Source organism: Narcine bancroftii, chromosome 5, assembly GCF_036971445.1.
Source record: "Narcine bancroftii isolate sNarBan1 chromosome 5, sNarBan1.hap1, whole genome shotgun sequence".
NCBI classification, from domain to species: domain Eukaryota; kingdom Metazoa; phylum Chordata; class Chondrichthyes; order Torpediniformes; family Narcinidae; genus Narcine; species Narcine bancroftii.
In genome coordinates this window covers 16,661,083-16,681,149 of record NC_091473.1, presented here as the reverse complement: position 1 = coordinate 16,681,149, position 20,067 = coordinate 16,661,083, and the positions used below count along the sequence as shown (strand labels likewise).

The 20,067-nt window shown below is 40.6% G+C and overlaps 1 protein-coding gene across 3 annotated transcripts in view; it reads right to left on the bottom strand.

The window, feature by feature from the left end:
- Positions 1–20,067, bottom strand: part of ift122 (intraflagellar transport 122 homolog (Chlamydomonas)) — a 144,807-nt gene that overhangs the window by 72,913 nt on the left and 51,827 nt on the right. For all 3 annotated transcript variants that reach the window (XM_069936893.1, XM_069936891.1, XM_069936892.1), the window contains exons 11-13: positions 9,966–10,168; positions 7,002–7,139; positions 3,505–3,669 (exon numbers count right to left, since the gene is read on the bottom strand). In XM_069936893.1, coding sequence (XP_069792994.1) covers positions 3,505–3,669; positions 7,002–7,139; positions 9,966–10,168 — 506 coding nt within the window. The remainder of the gene's footprint in view (positions 1–3,504; positions 3,670–7,001; positions 7,140–9,965; positions 10,169–20,067) is intronic.

Here is a 20,067-nt window from a genome sequence, read left to right as displayed (position 1 = left end):
AGAGAGGACCTGGCAAAAGTAGATTGGGAGCAATCTCTTGTATGCATAATGACAACTGACAAGTGGGAATTTATTACTAGAGTTAGCTTGAATTCAGAGCCAGCATGTTCTGATAATGGTGAAAAGCAAAGATGATAATATTGGATTACAAAGGATATTGAAAGTTTAATGGGGGGGGGGGGGGAAAGAAAGGAAACATATGACAGACAACTTCCATAAAACATGTCCCTTGAGAAATGTAGAGGGTGTAGGAGATTACTTGAGAACAAGAGGAGTAAAAAAAAAAAAGGCATGAAATTTTATTGGCTGGTAATATTAAGAATTCAAAGTTATTCTCAGTTTATTGAGCTAGTGGGTAGCCAGGAAGAGAGTACCAAAGTGGTAATGAATGTGAAGCCAAGGGATGTGGATGAAGTCCTAAATTAATACTTCTCATCTGTATTCATCAAAGGTCATGGAAGATAGCAAGTTCAGGGAGAAGTGCGTTGATAGTTGGTCAGGTTAAGATGCTTTAGAGTATGCAAGGGTTTTTAAAAAATAAAAAAAAAAATCACCAAGGCCACTTAAAATCTATCCCAGGATACTATGAGAAACAAGAAAGGAGATTGCTGGCGCACTCAGGAGACTGCAGATGCTGGAATCTGAAGCTGAAACTAAATATGGAAAGAACTCAGCAGGTTTGGAGTCCTGTTGGACATGTTTCACATCTTCAATAGTCAGTCGATGTACCAGAAGACTGGAGATAGCTAACATTGTTCCTTTATTTAATAAGGGCAGCAAGGATAAGTCAGATGACTACAGGCCAATAAGCTTTATGTCAGTGATATGACAGCATGGATGTCAGGTAACTGCAGGCTAGTAAGCTGCACATCAGTAATAGAATTTGCTTCATTAACTTACCTAAGGGACAAAATTTACATATATTTGGAAAGATAGGATTTGAGAAATCCTGTCTCTCTAATTTGAATGAGTTTTTGGAAGATATAACAAAGAAGGTTGATGAAGCAGAATGGTAGATGTTGACTATATATGGACCTTAGCGAACCCCATGTCAAGATTCCACATGAAAGGCTCGTCCAAAAGGCAAAGGCAAATGGGATACAAGGAAATCTGGCTAACTGGGTCAGTGGATAGGAGGCAGAGTAAGGAGGGTTTCCTGATTGGACATGTGATTCGGTGTATTGCAAGGATCAGTGCTGGGATCTTTGTGTTTTTTATATATATTAATTACTTGGAAATAAATGTAGGAAGAATGTTGAATAAGTTTGAAGATGATACAAATTTGGGGTGTTGTAGATGGTGAGGAAGGCTGTCTAGTCTATCAAATAGAACTTTACTTTGACAGCATGAAGTTATGCCTTTTGGGAAGTCAAACAAAGGTAGAACGAAGGGCAGAATGAAAGTCTGGCAAACAGACACCCAAAGATCCAAGTCCATAGTTCCTCTAAAGCGTAAATAGATCAAAAGGATAGTGAAGAACCCACATGGCATGCTTGTTTTCATAGGTCAGAGCAGAGAATATAAAAGTTAGAACATGATTGGAATCTATCTATTCATGTATTATAGGCTGAAGATCCTGTACAATGTTTTATGTTTTATTATGTCACAACTGTACAAAACACTAGTTGGTCTGCATTTAGAATTATATACGCAGTTCTGACCACCACTTTATAGGAAAGACACGATTTGCTGGAGTGAGTACACAAGAGATACAATTAGTGGGACTTGACTGATGGAATTTACTTGAGGAGAGATTACACCCCTGGAGCAAAGAAAGCTGAGGGGTTATCTGCTGTCAGTATTAAGATTCTGACAGTCATAGGTAGGATGCAAAGCCAAAATCCGTTTTTTCCCTTGTTTGGGCTACCAAAAACAAGACAGAGTAGGTTTAACGTGAGAGGAAGAAGATTTACAATGGAATTGAGGGGTAGTTTTAAAAAAAAATATACAGTGTATGGGTAATATCTGGAATGCTCTAGTAGAGGAGGTGGTGAAACCGATGTTTAAGAGGCATTATGACATTGAGACAAATGGGAATGGTTTTGATAGACATAATAGGACTAAGAGCCAATTTCTCTGTTGTACCAGTGGAAACCATCGAGCAGAGAGAAGTTTTCAGCAAATAGTACTTTCCGTCAGAATAGAGTGGAGGGTAGTGACACACATTATCTTAGTCTACCTCGTGAATCAGCAGTGGCTGCTGCTTACAACAACACTGTGAACTACTCTTTGCAGACGATGCCGCTTTAGTTGCCCATTCAGAGCCAGCTCTCCAGCGCTTGACGTCCTGTTTTGCGGAAACTGCCAAAATGTTTGGCCTGGAAGTCAGCCTGAAGAAAACTGAGGTCCTCCATCAGCCAGCTCCCCACCATGACTACCAGCCCCCCCACATCTCCATCGGGCACACAAAACTCAAAACGGTCAACCAGTTTACCTACCTCGGCTGCACCATTTCATCTGATGCAAGGATCGACAAAGAGATAGACAACAGACTCGCCAAGGCAAATAGCGCCTTTGGAAGACTACACAAAAGAGTCTGGAAAAACAACCACCTGAAGAAACACACAAAGATCAGCGTGTACAGAGCGGTTATCATACCCACCTCCTGTTTGGCTGCGAATCATGGGTCCTCTACTGGCATCACCTATGGCTCCTAGAACGCTTCCATCAGCGCTGTCTCCACTCCATCCTCAACATTCATTGGAGTCACTTCATCACCAACATTGAAGTGCTCGAGCTGGCAGAGCACATCTCCAGAATGGAGGACCATCGCCTTCCCAAGATCGTGTTCTATGGCGAGCTCTCCACTGGCCACTGTGACAGAGGTGCACCAAAGGTACAAGGACTGCCTAAAGAATTCTCTTGGTGACCACCCCCAGTGGGCTGATATCGCCTCCAACCGTGCATCTTGGCGCCTCACAGTTCGGCGGGCAGCAACCTCCTTTGAAGAAGACCGTAGAGCCCACCTCACTGACAAAAGACAAAGGAGGAAAAACCCAACACCCAACCCCAACCAACCAATTTTCCTTTGCAACCGCTGCAACTGTGCCTGCCTGTCCCGCATCGGACTTGTCAGCCACCAACAAGCCTGCAGCAGACGTGGACATACCCCTCCATAAATCTTCGTCCGCGAAGCCAAGCCAAAAAAGAAGAAAAAAAGAAGAATCTTAGTCTACAAACTAACCTCGGTCACAAATAATGATTGCTACCCAATCAACTGCACACTGGCTGGGCAAAAAATGCTGTTACTAGATACACCAAGAAAAATTTGGTCTGATGGGCAGAAGGAAGAGAAGCAAGAAAACCAACTGATTTTATGGTTCCAACCTTCATGGCAAACAGATCTTTGAGTGCATCACACTTGCAAGAGGCAAGTGTGAAGGTGGCAGAAGAAAGAGGTTCAGAAGACAGTTTGAGACAGAGAAATTGGGTTTTCACCTTTGCTTTCCAGGACAAGATGGAAGTAATTTTACAAGTCTTAAAATATCACAGCGCACATTTTACCTGGAAAAGGAGTTCCTTTGTATTTAAGTCATATACAAGACAAGTGTTGTGTTCATCCACCACAGCCAGTTTGTTGCGAGACATACTCATGTCCAAACATCGCACAGATGTAGCTTGCTTCAGAAGGACAATGGCAAAGGGATTGTCAACAAATATTTTCAGAATCTACAATGAACAGATGACAAGATATACATTTATAAAACATATTTCACATAACAGAATAAGATCAGCTCGTGGAAATCAGAAGTTTACTCTTAATTGCAGGATTATTTTTCCCTGTTCTCATTGAACCATAGAACATTACAGCTTAGAAACAGGTCCTTCAGCCCATCTAGTCTGTGCCAAACTATAATTGTGTCTAGTTCCACTAACCTGCACTCCTCACAGCCCACCATTAATGTCAAAATAAAGCCCACATTTACCACTCCAACTGGGAGCTCGTTCCACACTCTCCCCTAATGTTCCCATTAAACATTTCACCTTTCACTCTTAACCCATGCCCTCTAGTTCTTGTCTCATCCAACCTCAGAAGAAAAGCCCTGCTTGCATTTACTCTATTTATACTCTTAACAATCTTGTATACATCTATTAAATCTCCCCTCATTCTCCCAACACTCCAGGGAATAAAATCATAACCTGTTTAATCTTTCCCTATAACTCAGTTCCTCAAGTCCTGCCAACATCCTTGTAAATTTTATCAGCACGCTCTCATTTTTTCCCTCCATTTACATCTCTTCCAGACAGATCAGATGTGAAGGGTAAGGGACGATGGAGGCAGCCAAGGCATTAGGATTGCATTGCAGATTTGGGAAGATACCACAGTGCTGGGGAAAGTGTATCCTTCAGAATCTCTACCTCAAGAAGGGCAGAAAGAAGATTTCATGCTGGAGTTCATATTATAAATTATCTCTGACTCGTTTGCTTAAGGAGAAAAATGTCTGCAGGTCAGTTATGGGAGTAATTGTAAAAGTTGTGGAATTACAGGACTTCCATTAAACTAATACCAACTTGGATAATGTTAAAGGACAAAATAAACTGAGGAGTTTGCAAAATATTCAATCAACTTTCTTGAACAGTGTTTACAGCCGAACCTGGCAGAAGCCATTTTTGGATACGTCTGTGGAGAATGAGTTCCAATCAAATGCTATCAAATCATCTTCAGAAATTCTTAATTGATGGACATGAAGTTCAATGGGATTTGCACAAATTGAGCAAGATTTAAGGTGAAACTAAATAATGCCAGATAAATTGAATCAAAATAGTGAGAAACCTTGAAACAAATGTTTAAAGTACAGATGAGATAGTAACTCACAAGAGGATAAATAATGGTGTAATTGAAAGGAAGTTTCATAGATTAAAAAAGAAATAAATAACATCCTGAACCAAGAAGAAAGAGGTGAGTAACTCAAATGAAAATCAGACTGAATATAATGAATCAATAGTAGAAATAAAAAGGAATGTTGGCAGGCATGAGAGAAGATCTATGGAGAAACAAAAAACCTACAGAAACTGGAATCTTGAGCAAACAAAAGTACTGGTCGAAGTCAGCACATTGGATAGCATCTGCGGGTAGAAATGGTCAGTCAATGCTTCAAGTCTGAATCCTCTATCAAGGCTAAGACAGAATAGGTGAAATTACATTTATAAAAGGGGAAAGAAGATGGGAGGGGCCCAGAGTTGATAGGTTATAGGACAGAAGGTATGAAAAATGGAGAAACTAAATTAGTCAGATAGGATATCCCACCAGCTAATTCATACTGACTGCCCCTGATCAATTTCTATCTTTCCAAGTGAAAAATAACCCTGTACTTCAGAATTTCTTCCAATAATTTCCTGACCAACTGCTGACAATTAGCTAACATCTTTGCTGGACTTCTGGTTAATTTGCTGTCTTCCAGTTATCTGGCTCCTCTCCTTTGGCCATCTTTGTCTGTACCCATAATTTTCTGCCTTGCCTCACTCTGTAGTCTGGGATGCATCTTGTTCATCGAACTTAATGTGCACCAAGTTGAATCTCTCCTTGCTTTAGAACCATTCTAGAATTTTAACTGAAATCTCCAACTACAAACTCTTTTACAAAGTATTAATTTAAAACCTTGCTCAAATCCTCTCTGCTCACAGTCTGATTACTGTTTTGGTTCCTCACTCTTCCCCAGTTACTGTATTCGAATAGTCCTTTAAAATGCTTTGGGATTTTCCTTAATCATCTCTGCCAGTGATATTTCTTGGTCTCAATTCAGTCCCTTTGTTATCCTAAATTCTTTCTAAAGCACCACAATTCCTCCCAAAAGACTCACACAATACTTCTGAAGGGCCACCTTGCTTTCCCTGCACCATGTCTACCACTGAGCTTTTTCCCCCCCAAAACCCTTGTCATTCAGGGTCGCCCAGACTTGCTGCCTTCCCGTTTTTCCAAAAGGTGGTTTTACCTGGAACAACTGCTTCTAATCTGTTTGCAAATTCCCACCGGATGATATTGAAATTGAATTCTGACACTTTCATCTCGTTCCATCTTTAATTTGAATTTTCCCCAAAGTGCTTGCCAGTTCATCCATTTACCCAGTTTAATTTTCTCAGGTTAAGTCAGGCATGTCCCCTTTCCTGGTCAGACATCTATAGACCAGAAAGTGCTCCTGTATGAACTTTAATCCTTTCAATACTAAGGCAATCGCAGTAAATATTGGGGAAATTGAAATCCCCTACTCTTACAATCTTATTCCTCTTGCACCTCTCTGTAAGTTGTTTGGTAAAGGATAAAGGGTAATGCAAGAACATTTTATTTATGCAGACATAGCAGAACTAATTGTAAGGGTGGGTGTAAAAAGTTCAGGACTTTCAAAAGGAAACTGGTTGGGCACTTTAGAGAAAATAATTTGCTGGGCTATACGAAAATATCAACAAGTATGAGGAATTGTTTTTCCCCCTACACAAATCAGATGCAGATGCACCCATTGGTGAAAATCTCTCCTGGTGTCCTAATAATTCTGGGTTTACATTTGTTCTCCTGCTATCTTATGCCTCCTCTACCTCACGACTTTTTAAAAAAAAATATGGAAGACAGCTTTTCAAGATCAAGCTCCAGAGATCTCACTGAAAAGCCAGAAAAGGAACCAGAGAGGCTGAGGATGGGTGCGGTAGTGGCAAAGGAATAAAAACGTACATAAAGATGATGAATGAGAAGAGATGGCAGTTTAGAAATGCCATTAAATTTCTTCTTCCTGATTACAAATATCCAGCCTATATTTTTGCTTTAACATGCAGCAATTTCTTCCAAATTTTATCTCCCCTGAGACCATATCACAACATGTTATTAGTTCCATTGAAGTTTTGAAAATAATTTGGCTGTGAGTTCTCTCCCTGTCTTTCTCAAGTGGCTTCACTTCAAGAAATTTGTCAAAACTTATTCAACATATCTGTCTTAACCTCCTTTGGAATACCAAAATGCAAATTCAGGATACTACCATTTAATCCTGAAAGATTTCCTACATTAATATTACCTGGCCATTTTTTAGACCAACCAACAAGCCTTCTCTTCCTGTTGGTCCTCCAATAACCTTAATATAGCGAATGAGCGACTCCATGAGCCATTCTCTCTCTTTCACACCACTAAATGACAAGCACTGCAATCTTTTCTCCTGCATGGGGCATAAAGACAGTGTTAGCAAAGTAGTAGATTGCTGACTGAAAATGTCAATGACAGGTCAAACATTTGCTGTGAAGAGAAATATGGTTAATGTTTGCATCAAAACTTCAGAGTCTCCAAACTAAATAAGTGTTACCAAGTTGCCGGCATCAACAAATGTGCTCGGTGTCTACTCTGATTCTTCAATTGATCTAACTTGCAGATTATCCCTCAACATAGAAGTGGGGTGACATGACAGGTTTTACAAGATCCATCTAAAAATGAGGAGGACACAAAATATAAAACAGATTTTATTTTAAAATACACTGAAACCTTGTTAAAATGCGATTTGTTAATCCGTGGAATCACTGATAGCACGGGTGTCTGTGGACTCCAAACATTGATTTTAGGATGCCAGGCTAACAGCCACAAACTCAGAGATGGACTATTATGATTCATTTACAAGATGTGTATGTTAATATGTGGAGTTTAAAGGTCTTAAAGATCTTATTATAGGGTTTGAATCAGTTTTCAGTTTTCCTGCTTCCTGAATTTTTACATCTATGCATCTGATGGGAAAATCCAGAACCCGGGGCCATGGTTTGAGGATAATAGGCAAACCATTTAGGACCGAGATGAGGAGGAATTTCTTTACCCAGAGGGTGGTGAATCTGTGGAATTCATTGCCACAAAGGGCAGTAGAGGCAGTTTCATTAAATATATTTAAGAGGGAATTAGATCTATTTCTTCAGTATAAGGGTATTAAAGGTTACGGAGAGAAGGCGGGGACGGGGTACTGAACTTTGAGATCAGCCATGATCTCGCTGAATGGCGGAGCAGGCTCGAAGGGTCGAATGACCTACTCCTGCTCCTATCTTCTATGTTTCTATGACTCGACTGTAACATGGTATGAAATCTTGGACCCCAACCACTGCATTCTAACAAGGTTTTACTGTATTACTCAAATTAGAAAATGTATTTTTAATTTCCACTTTTAATTCAAAGTAGGAGTGTGTTATGGTTAGAGCAACACCAGCAACCTGGGTTCGAATCCGCAGTTGTACGAGTTTGATTTTCTCCCTGTGATCATGTGGGTATCCTCCAGGTGCTTCAGTTTCCTCCAATGTTCCAAAGACATACAGGGTAAGTAGGTTAACTGGCCACAGGAGTGTAACTGGGCAGCTTGGGTTCATGGGCCAACATGGCTTGTTACCGTGCTATATCTCTTAAAATAAAAGCTTTTTCTTTTAACCATTCCTCTCTTGTGAAGACACAATGTTGCTGTTTGCTAGTTTACTCTTCATATGAGTTTTCTATTTCATTAAATCTCATCAGCTCATTTTCATCTGTTATTAAATTAAATTCTAGCATGGAATTCCAAATATCACTACATTTTCAGGTGCGAAACAGACTTTCAAAGTCTTCAGACATGATAATCTGATGCAGCGTTTACTGGATAACCTGGTTTACTAATGAGCAATATGGGCATAGTGTGAAAATAATTACATACCTATTCTACAGCAATCCATTGATATTTCAATGAAGTAAAATTTGCCACAATCTTCAAAGAATCCTGTGCTTCCTTTTTAATTTTTCCTCAAGGTTAATATTTAACTGTTTCGTGTTTAAAATATTATTGATAAAATATTTTGGAGGTCAAGCTTTTTAAAAATTGAAGACAAAGTGCAATGAGAGATAGCAACCAAATTTCATCCAAACCTTTGTTGAGTTAACTGATTCAAAGTCCAGGAGCATTTTGGACATATAATTAAACTCTGAAATTATAGTTTGGGACAAAGGTTTAGTTGGTGTTAATTCCTGGCTGTTTTCAGAAACCATGACAGGAAGTTGATTAATGTGGCAATTGGTAAGGCTGACCTTTATCTTCCTTAAGATAAAGAACCTATTAGCATTTATTGCTTCGACTCACACATGAAGTGCAAGGAATCAGCCAAGTGATAAAGCTGTATCAAGAGAGCATGAAAACAGATGCAATGCATAGAAAATGTTTAATTTCCACATCCTACACCATGAGTGGAATAGCAAATTCTTAATATTGCATTTTCTTTATGAACTACCAGACTGACTAAAGAATCCTATTGAAACACAATCCCAACAATAAATGTGACAAATATTTGCAAAAGAGCCAAACTTTACAAATGAAATTATGAAGTATAAATTGCACAGCAGGTGTGCCGTAACTGGCTAGATAAACACATTGTGCCACAGACAGGCATGCCAGGAGCTTCCGCCTCAGTTCCCTGCACATTGCTTTCTTCATTCAGTTGTTTTGACTGATACATTGAAGTGTGAAGCAGGAGGGCATCTTACACAGACCTTATGTGTGAACAGCATGCAGTTAAGAGGTGTGGGAGCAGCTGGCCTGTCTATTTCTGAATGGAAGTGAATTAGGTTTTTAAAATTAATTTTGACAATAACAATATAATTAATTTCACTATAGATAAAATATTTCAGAAAATGAGGTATCTAAAACCAGATCAATCCCTTGGATGTGATAGCAAGCCCACCAGGATTTTTAAGAGAAGGTTGAAGAGCTGTTGGACGCACAAATACTAATCTCCCAAAATTCCTGAGATTCTGGAATAGCCCAAGTGGATTAAAGTTTGCAAATGCAACTTGGCTCTACTACAAAGGTGAGAAATTAAAAATAGGGAACAATAAACTAGTTAAATCCATTTCTTTAGTTTTCAGAAAAGTACTGGCATCCTAATGGATATGATAAGACAACACTAAGAAAATCATAAAATGATTAGGCAGAGTCATGAAGGGAAATGTAACAGTAGTGTCTATAAACTGAAGTATCTAAAAACCAACATACCAGGCACAAAATAAGGTGCTGGGAGCACACAACTAACAGGTTGCATTCAAACTTCTTAGCAATCTTCTCCTTGACACGGTAATGCATGTCAGTATTATCTTCTGAAAAGAGCTCATAAATCAGGATTTTTTCTGGCAGCTGGATTGCTAGTCGGTTTTTATAAATAGCAATCTTCTTCACTAGTTCCCTGCACCTGATACGTACTAGAAGATAGAGAAACATACAACACGAGTGCAGTAACTAGACATCATCAAATAACACATGCTTGAAATGGGCCATTTAATTACCCATATTGCTGACTTGAATGAAGACAGTGCACAACAGCCATCTTTAATGATGTACAAATAGCTTAGCAAGCTAAGCGGATGATAAAGAGCTTGCAAAGGGATATTGATAGGTTATTTGAGTGAGGAAGAAGTTAATCGATGGAGTATAATATGGAAAAATGTGGTTACTCACTTTAGAAAAATAAAAAAAGCAAATTGTTATTTAAATGGAGCAAGACTACAAAATGTTACGGTGCAAAGACTTAAGAACAAAATACAAAAGGGTTCCTTCGAAGGCTAATGGAACATTCCACTTTAACACAAGGAATATTGTGTTTAAAAGTTAGGACATTATGATGCAACAGTGAGGTTCCATCTGGACTACTGCATGAAATTTTAAGAAGGGATAAGATTGCATTGGAAGCCATACAGAAAAGACCAAATAAATTGATTACTAGTACTGAAGGAGTTGATGTTTGAAATGTTGAACAATCAACTTGGACTCATTGGAGAGCAGAAAAATGAGAAGCTATCTTAGACCATAAGACTTTGGAGCAGAATTAAACCATTCAGCCCATCGAGTATGCTCCACCATTCAAATCATGGCTGATATATTTTTCCTTTCGATCCCATTCTCCTTCCTGTCTTCTCCCTGTAACCTCTAATGCCTCACAAATCAAGAACCTATCAACCTCTGCTTTATAACATCTTCCACAGCTGTTTGTGGCAAAGGATTCTGAAGAAATTTCTCATCATCTCTGTTCTAAAGTGACGTCCTTTTATTCTGAGAACGTGCCCTCTGGTCCAAGACTCTTCTAATACTGGAAACATCTTCGCAATGTCCAGTCTATCCAGCCTTTTCAATATTCAGTAGGTTTCAATGAGATCACCCTCTCATTCTTCTAAAATTCTCGGATTATTCTCATAAACTACCTCTGGACCCTCTCCAATGCCAGGAGATGGGGCCATAACTGCTCCTATTACTTCAAGTGTGGTCTGACCAATGCTTTGTAAAGCCTCCACATTACATCCTTGCTTTTATATTCTAGTCCTCTCAAAATTAATACTATGGCTGCATTTGCATTCCTTACAATCCATTCAACCTGCAAGTTGACCTTTTGGGATTCCTACACTAGTCCCTTTGAGCCTCCACTTTCTGAATTCTTTTCCCATTTAGAATATACGTCTTTCTTTTCCGATCTTTTTATTAATTTTAAACTAAAGCATACAAAAGAGAATATAGAATTAGAGGTTACAGATTATAAATCAAACAGTTAAACATCATAAGCAAACAGTAATTAACTCCCCACAACTCTAATGTTCAAATAATACAGTAGAAAAGATATGATCAAGACTAACAAACTATATCCTAAACTAAATAAGTAGCCTGACTCCCTAACTTAATGGTAGAAATTAGAATGTCTTAAAACAATAAGATTTAATAACAGCCAAGAAAAATGTCCGTAACATGAATAAAAATGGAGAACATGAAAGGAAAAACAATAACATATTAAAATGGATTTTAAAATCATTTAAAAATTCATAAACAGGTGCCAATTTACTTCTTTATTCCTTCTACCAAGGTGCATGTCCATACTCTTCCCTTTAGGCTCTTTCAGGTGGCCAGAATACCCCAATGTAAAGCCACGTATTTTACCCCTATGCAGCTCTCAGGGTACCCACCTGAAATAGCAGGAGATGCCTCTGAGGTGCACTTTCTAACCTTCCTCCAGGAGGGATAATCGCAGGAGCAATGAAGTCCCCCTAGGTACCTGAATGCAGCTGCTAAGAGGCGGGCTGATGACAATCAGCCAGCAACCCCCACCGCCCCCCCCCCCCACCTCCCAGTGTCTGACAGCCCTCCCGGTGCAACACTTTGGGGCAGGGGCAGCCGGCGCAGGACACCCCTGCCCTGATGTCCTGCTTCGGCTGCCCCTACCCTGATATCCCAAAGGGACAGGAGCCAGAGTGTGCTCTGAGGTGCCTCTCCTGCAGCTGTCCCTTTCAGGAGGACAGCACAGCTCTTTCAGGGCTGCCATCTGAACGACCATTCCACAGGTCTGCATCCGCTTCTGCAGGCGCATTCTTGGTGGAGAATGCACCTGAAAGCCGCCTTTGTGTATTCCATTCACTACTTCTTTGCCCATTTTCCCAAAATGTCCAAATCCCTCTGCAGAGTCTCTGATTTCACAACACTACCCACCACTCCACCTATCTTCATATCATTCACAACTTGGTCACAAAACTATCAACCCTGTTATTGAAATCATTCACATACAATGTTAAAAATAGCACACCCAACATTGACCCCTATGGAAAACCATTAGTCACTGGCAGGCAGACAGTAAAGGCCTCCTGCCAGCCACTCTTCTATCCATGCTAGTACCTTTCCCGTAATACCATGGGCTTGTCTTGTTTAGCAATTTCACGTGCAGGACCTTTTCAAGTGCCTTCTGAAAATCCATGCAAACAATATCCACTAACTCTCTTTCTGCTTGTTACTTGTCTGTCCTGCTTGTTACTTCCTCAAAGAATTCCAACAGATTTGTCAGGAAAGATGTCCCCTGAAGGAAACCATGCTGACTTTGGCCTATTTTATTTTGTACCTTCAAGTACTCCAAAACCTCATCCTTAGTCATGGACTCTAGAATCTAATTGCAATGCATGAGATTTTGAAAGGAATTGATAAAGTGGATATTAAAAGGACATTTCTTCTAGTTGGGATAGCAAGAAATAGGGACAGAGTTTCAGAATGAGGGGTTCAGCCATTTAAAAGGGAAATGAGGAAGCTTCAGAGACCCAGGTTCAAACTTGACGCTGGGTATTGTTGCTGTAGAATTTGCACTTTTTTTTGTGATAGCATGAGGTTCTTCCAGTGCTCCAGTTTCCTTCCAGATACCAAAGGAATGCTTGCAAATTATTTAGCTATAGTAATTAATTTTTAAGTATTGATTAATGGCAAAAAGAATGCAAGAGACTTTAATGAAAATGTTTAAGAGAGATTAAGTTATAGATAAAGAAGGAAAGGGGTACAGGATGTGCCTCTGGGAGCCAGCATGGCCTTTTTGGGACAAATGACCTCCTTAGTCATTTTGAGTGCAAGAATACAAACAGGAAGACAGAACAGAGGACCTCATGGCTAAAGAGCTATTGCAGGTGGGAGGCTTTTTGTGTTTGGATCATTGAGATGGATTCTGGGGTAGGCAGGGCCAGTTCAAGGACAGGTTACACTTAAATGATGCAATTTACTTGCTCGAAGATAAGTTGATCCTACTCAGGAAGACTTAAACTAACTTGGCATGGAGCTGGGAAGAAAACAGGGAAGCAGTGCAGCAGGTGGGGTGCAAAATGTGGAAGAATAATCAAGCAAGTAAAGGGAGCAGACAGAGGAGGGGTCGGAAGCATGACAGACTCAACTGCATTCACTTCAATGCATGAAGCCTCACAGGCAAAATCAGATAAGCTTACAGCATGGATCATCACTTGGAACTATGATGTTAATGTAATCACAAATATATGGTTGAGGAAAGAGCAGGACTGGCAGGTTAATGATTCTTGATGTAGAAGTTTTATAAGAGAATGCAGAAGAGGGAGAGTTGCGCTACTATTAAGAGAGAACATAACAGAAGTACTATGAAGGAATAACCTAGAGAGATCATCCAATGAGTTTGCATGAGTAGACATTTAGGAATAAGGGCAGAGGATCTCTTTGGTAGTGAAATTATTTTTAAAAAATCTTCAGGAATAGGAAATGCAGGGGCTAATCAGAGACAGCCAGCATAGTTTCTGCAGGAGATATCCTGTCTTACTAATTTGATTGAACTGTCTTAAAGGCGCTTCTAAGATGATTAATGAAGGCAGCACAGTAGACATTTTCTACGTGGACTTCAATTGGGCCCTTGACAAGGTCCAACATGTTAGCTGGTCTAAAAGATTAAGAACTGTAAGTTACAAGGCTAACTAGATAACTGGATCCAAAATTGACTTGGAGATAGGAGGCTGAGGGTAGTGGTGGAGCACTGGAAGAAACTCATGCTATCACACAAAAAAAGTGCAAATTCTGATTGAAGTCTGTGATCAGTGATGTATAATATGGGTCAGTGCTGGGACCCTTGTTGTTTGTGATACATATCAACAACTTGGAAGTGAAACTAAGGTATAATTTTAAGTTATAGATGACACAAAGTTGGTGTTGTGGATGGGATGAAAGCTTGACTATGGCTACAACAGAATATAGATCAAGTGGTAAATGAGGTAGCGTGTTGGCAGGTGGATGCATTTTTTGAAGCAATAATAGGAATTTTCTAGTAAATGGCATGGAGCTACAGAATATTGATGAACAGAGGGACATTGGGTTTCAAACTCATTGTTTCCTGAAAACAGCAACACAGGTTGGCAAGGTGGCAAAGAAGGCATATGGTATGCTTTTCTTCATAGATTGGGGTGCAGAATATAAAAATTCAGGCATTATGTTGCAATTTAACAAAGCACTCGTTTGGCTGCTCTTTGAGTTTAGTGTGCATTTCTGGTCACCACACTACAGAAATTATTTAATTGACTTGTAGAAGAGATTCACCAGGATTTTGTTAGCATAGGTGGAATTTAGTTATGGGGCGATAAGCCATGTTTGTTTTCCCAGGAGCAAAGATGGCTGAGGGACAGGAGAAGATGTATAAGACTGTTGCTGAGACTTAAAAAGATAAGTTACAGGTAAAGGTTAAGATTTATTCCCTGGAGTGTTGGAGAATGAGAGGAAATTTGAGAGAGGTATACAAAATTACGAGGGGTATGGATAGAATAAATACAAGCAGGGTTTTTCCACTGAGATTGAGGGAGACAAGAACGAGAGGTCATGGATGAAGAGTGAAGCTGAAATGTTTAAAGGGAACATAAGGGGAAACTTCATGCAGAGAATGGCGACCATATGGAATGAGCTGCCAGCTGAAGTGGTGAATGCGGGTTTGATATTAACATTGAAGAAAAATTTGAATTCATATGTGGATGGGAGAAGAATGCAGGGCTATGGTCGGGGTGCAGGTCAATGGGTCAAAGCAGAATAATAGTTTGGCTCAGACTAGATGGGTCAAAGGGCTTGCTTCTGTGCTTTAGTGTTCTTTGGTTGTGAAACATGAATGTTCTGCAGATGCAGTGATTATAGTAAAAACACAGAAATATTGGAGGAACTCAGAAAGTCTCACAGCATCCATAGGAGGAAAAGATATACAATCGGCAAAGTAGGGCTGAGGCCCAAAATGTCAGTTATATATCTTTACTTCCTATAGATGCTCTGAGACCTGCCTAGTTCCTCCAGCAGTTCTGTATTTTTACTAGTGTTTTATGGTTATTTGACAGAACATAAAATTTAAGCAGTATCTAGAAATCAGAGAAAGATGGAGTAGACTGGGTCTTTATTCATTGGAGTGTAGAAGGTTGAGGGGGGGGGAATCAGATAGAGGTATATAAAATTACGAGGGGAATAAATAGAGTATATATGAATAGGCTCTTCCTCTTGAGGGTAGGAGAAATTGGAACGAGGGGTCATAAGTTAAGGGTTAGGGGGCAAAACTTTAGATGTAAGAGGAAGCTTCTTCACTCAGAGAGTGGTGGCTGAGCGGAATGACCTTCCGGAAGAGGTGGTTGCAGCAGGGTCAATTTTATCATTTAAGAGGAGGTTGTATGAGTACATGGATGTGAGGGAGTTGGAGGGTAATGGGCAGGGAGCAGGTAGGTGGTACTAGTGGAGTTCACTTAAATCGGTGCGGACTAGAGGGGCCGATATGGCCTGTTTCCATACTGTAATTGTTATATGGTTATAAAATAAGGTATATATTCAGAATCTTTCTCCTGTGGTAGCAGAATCAAAACAAGAGACTATGGATGTAAGGAGGAGTTTTAAAAAAGAAATTTGAGGGAAAGTTTTTTTTTTACAGAGTGGTTGGAGAGGAAACAAATGCAATCCCGATGCTTGAAATATTTAGACAGCACTAAATTGGGAAAGGATAGGATGACTTGCATCTAAGGCAAGCTAATAGGATTACTGTAGAATGGGCAAGAAGGTTGGAGTGTATATAATGGGCTGAAGAGCCCATTTCTGAGCTGCACTCTGTGACAGCACATATTATTTCTCTCATGATGGAAACATTTAACAAACCAGGCAGTATTTATGGAATGAGAAGCAAAGCTAATGTTTCAGGATGAATTCCATTCATCATTTTTCCTTCTGAAATATTGACCTGATTTTTATTTTCACAGATAGCATGTTCTCGGCATCTTTTGTTTTCTGTGACCTCTGTCATTAATAATCCTGGTTACCCCTAAACCAAAGGTCAACTTTTACATCCAAGAATCAAATCCTTTGAAATTTCACACGCTCGAACATATATGTTTCAGAGTTGCATACATTCACAGCCTCCTAGTGTTGATAAAGTGTAATGCTAAGTGTTATTAAACCAAAGCTGAGATGGGCAGAAATAGAGAAACAAAGGTGCAGATACTGGAACCTTGAGAAAACAAAGAACTACAGGAGACACTCAGGTCAGTCAGCAACCACGTAGAGAAATGGTTAGTCAGATGCGGGGTGGAGGCTACCTTTAATTACCTTTAATAATGGCTGTCCATGAGGAACCCAATTTGTTCCTCAAGTTTATGTTTAACCTAGCCCTGACAATGCGAGGCAAAGGACTGAAATGTTACTGTAGGGATGGCTGAGTGAGCTAAAACAGTTTGCTATAGGATGCTCATTATGAGACTGAACTACACTTTTGGACAGCTTTAAACCTAACTGCATGAACACGGATTTTGCTAATTTTAGGTAATACCCCCCACCCATTTGGTTCCACTCTTTCCATCTCTTCTTTTGCTACTCTTGTGCATTTGTTTTCTCTTGAACCACTCTTTCCCTAACCCCCCTTCCTAATAATTTATCCTTTGTCTGGTTTCTGTACTCTCTCTCCTGCTGACCTGCAGAGAGCCTCCAGCAATTATTTGATTTGCAGAAATATACCTGCTTCAAAGGAATATAGGTAGGTGAAATGAAAGGGTAACATAACATCTAAAAATAAATTTTGCCAATAAAAATAGGAAAGCAGTTTTTTTTTAAAAATGGTCAGAAAGCTGGAGAGATGGAAATGTGTTGGTATCGTCAGGGACTTTAGTGCTCTTTGCACATGCAGCACATCAAGTTAACATGGAGGTACACCTAGAAGTTAGGAAGGTAAATGATGTGTTGACCTTTACTGCAAGTTCCTGAGTAAAGAGACATGGTACTGCAACTATGCAGGGCACTGCTGAGACCACATCTGGCACATTGTGCACTGGTCTAGTCTCCTTACCTATGAAGGGCATAACTGTGATATAGGGAGTACAGCAAAAGTTCAACAGATTGATTACCAAAATGGCAGGATAATCCTCTGAGATGCAATGAAGGAGACTGGGTCAATATTTATTTGAGTTTAGTAGAATGAGAAGTGAAATATTCAAGATTTTGGCAAAGTAGATGGGAGAATAGTAATTTCCCTGTTGGGGTGTTCAGAACCAATGGTTAGTATCCCAAAATAATGGGCTGACCATTTAGAAAGGGCCTGAGAAGACCACCCAGATGTAGAAAACATTTAGAATTCTTTACCCAATGCAGCTTGCAGGAAAAGTATATTCAAGACATAAACAGGAGTTAATGAAAGGCAGAGCAGGTGTGACGACTAGAATCACCTCTATGGCCTGATGTGCCTACAGGGTATTCTAAAGATTCATAAGTGTACAGCAGAATTACTTCCCCCTGTTCCAAATGGCTGATTGCTAAAACTTTTGCATATCCAATGACAAAGTGAACGTTTGCTTTTGAGAAAGTCACTTTTTTGACCTGTTGCAATTTTTCTGGTGGAAGTAGTGAAGGAGAGGGCATTCGGGGATTTCAACCTAAAAATGAAGCTGGAACAGTGTTTGTATGTGTGCGCACCATGGTCCAGAGAAATGCAATTTCGTCTGGCTGTATATGCACAGTCAGATGAGAATAAACTTGAACTTCCAAGCCATGCCAGTGTACAATATGTCAGATGAATTAAATCAATACTTTACATCACCCATCTTAACCAAAAATACTGGCATTTTATGTGACCTTTGTATCCAACAGAAGTCTTATTTTCATTTAGAACTTCATGCAATAAACTACACATTTGTTAAACAACATAAACAATTAATGATAGATTCAGGACGAAGGGCTCAGGCCTGAAATGTTGGTTACTCTTTACTTTGTATGGATACTGTGCGACTTGCTGAGTTTCTCCAGCACTTTTATGTACTGCACTCAATACCAGCATCTGCAGACACGGACTGGACTGCAAAATGGCCAATGAACATGGCGACCACACAGACCTGGGGGTGACTCCGGTCGTTGTCCCAGGTGACCTTCGCACAGCAGGAAGATGGGGTACTCTTCTCCATGCTCGCATAGCACATATGCTACATTGGTGACCCTAACAGGTCCAACCGGCTGTTAGACCCAAAGATGACAGATCAAACAGACCCAGTGGCCATCCACGCAGTCTCACTCAGGCTCCCAATATTTTGGGTGTTGTAGCCACATGTGGGGTTTGAGCAGGGCAAGGCTCAGTTTCAGCTTCGCCGAAGATACCCACTACTTTTACTTCATGAACACCCTCGATCAGGACACAGCGGCAAAGATCATAGATTTCCTACGGAAGACTCCAGAGCAAGGCAAATACACGCCCTCAAAAAGCTACTAACCTGCATTTTCAGGTTTTCCTGGCTTGAGTGCATCATCCAATGCTGTGTATGGACGGATTGGAGGTCAGGGCCTCCATCAGCCATAATGAGCGAGATGCTCACTCTAACCGAGGGCCACAAGCCTTGCCTGCTCTTTGAGCAGATCTTTCTGAAGCAGCTACCCAAGGATAACTGCCTCTTGTTCACAGAGAAGGACTTCAGCAACCCTTGGAGGGTCGTGGCCCAGGCGGACATACTCTGGAGACCAAAGAAGGACACCAATGCTGTCGTAAATCACATCAGCAAGCCCCTCGAATAACCCTCGGCGAGATCAAGGCCAGCGAGAGTTATGTTACTACCATCAGTGATGGGTGTGGAGGCCTGTCGATGCTGCCTACCCTGCTGGTTTTTGGAAAACGCTCTGGACAACCATCGTTGATAGCTGCGGCTGTTGGTCCACGTGATAGCCTCCTCTATGTCTGGGACTGTCGAGCAGGCGCTTCCTGGTTGACATGGGCACTGAGATAAGCATCCTACCCCCCCCCCCCCACCACCCCACAGGCCTCAACACCTGCAACAGCAAGCAGGGCCAGCATTGAGGGCAGCCAACAGCTCCTTCATTCAGACTTTTGGGACCGCACCATATCGCTTAATTTCGCAACAGCCGCTTTACATGGAGCTTCACCCTCACAGCAGTGGAGCAACCGCTTCTAGGGGCTGATTTCCTTCAGGTACAGTGCTTGCTTGTCAACCTCAAAGGATGGTACTTGATTCACGCCAAAACCTTTCAGACTCTTTCTCTGGGGGAAGCCAAGCTTTTCCCTTCCTTCTTCAGTGAGGTGTCCTCTCCTAACCCAAATTTTACCACAGTTTCATTAGCTGGAGCAAAACTACTTTGGAACTGAGCATCATGGCCAAATGGATTTTTACAAGGGCCTACATTTTTGTTTAATTCATGGGATGTACACATTGCTGACTGGGCCATCAGTTACCTATCCTTGAAATGATGGGCTGTACTCCTGAACTCTATAACAGTCTCGGACAATGAATTCGCCCCCATCCGGGCGGAGTTCCCATCGATAGTGGCACCACAGTTCTCAGTGGCTGTGCCAAAG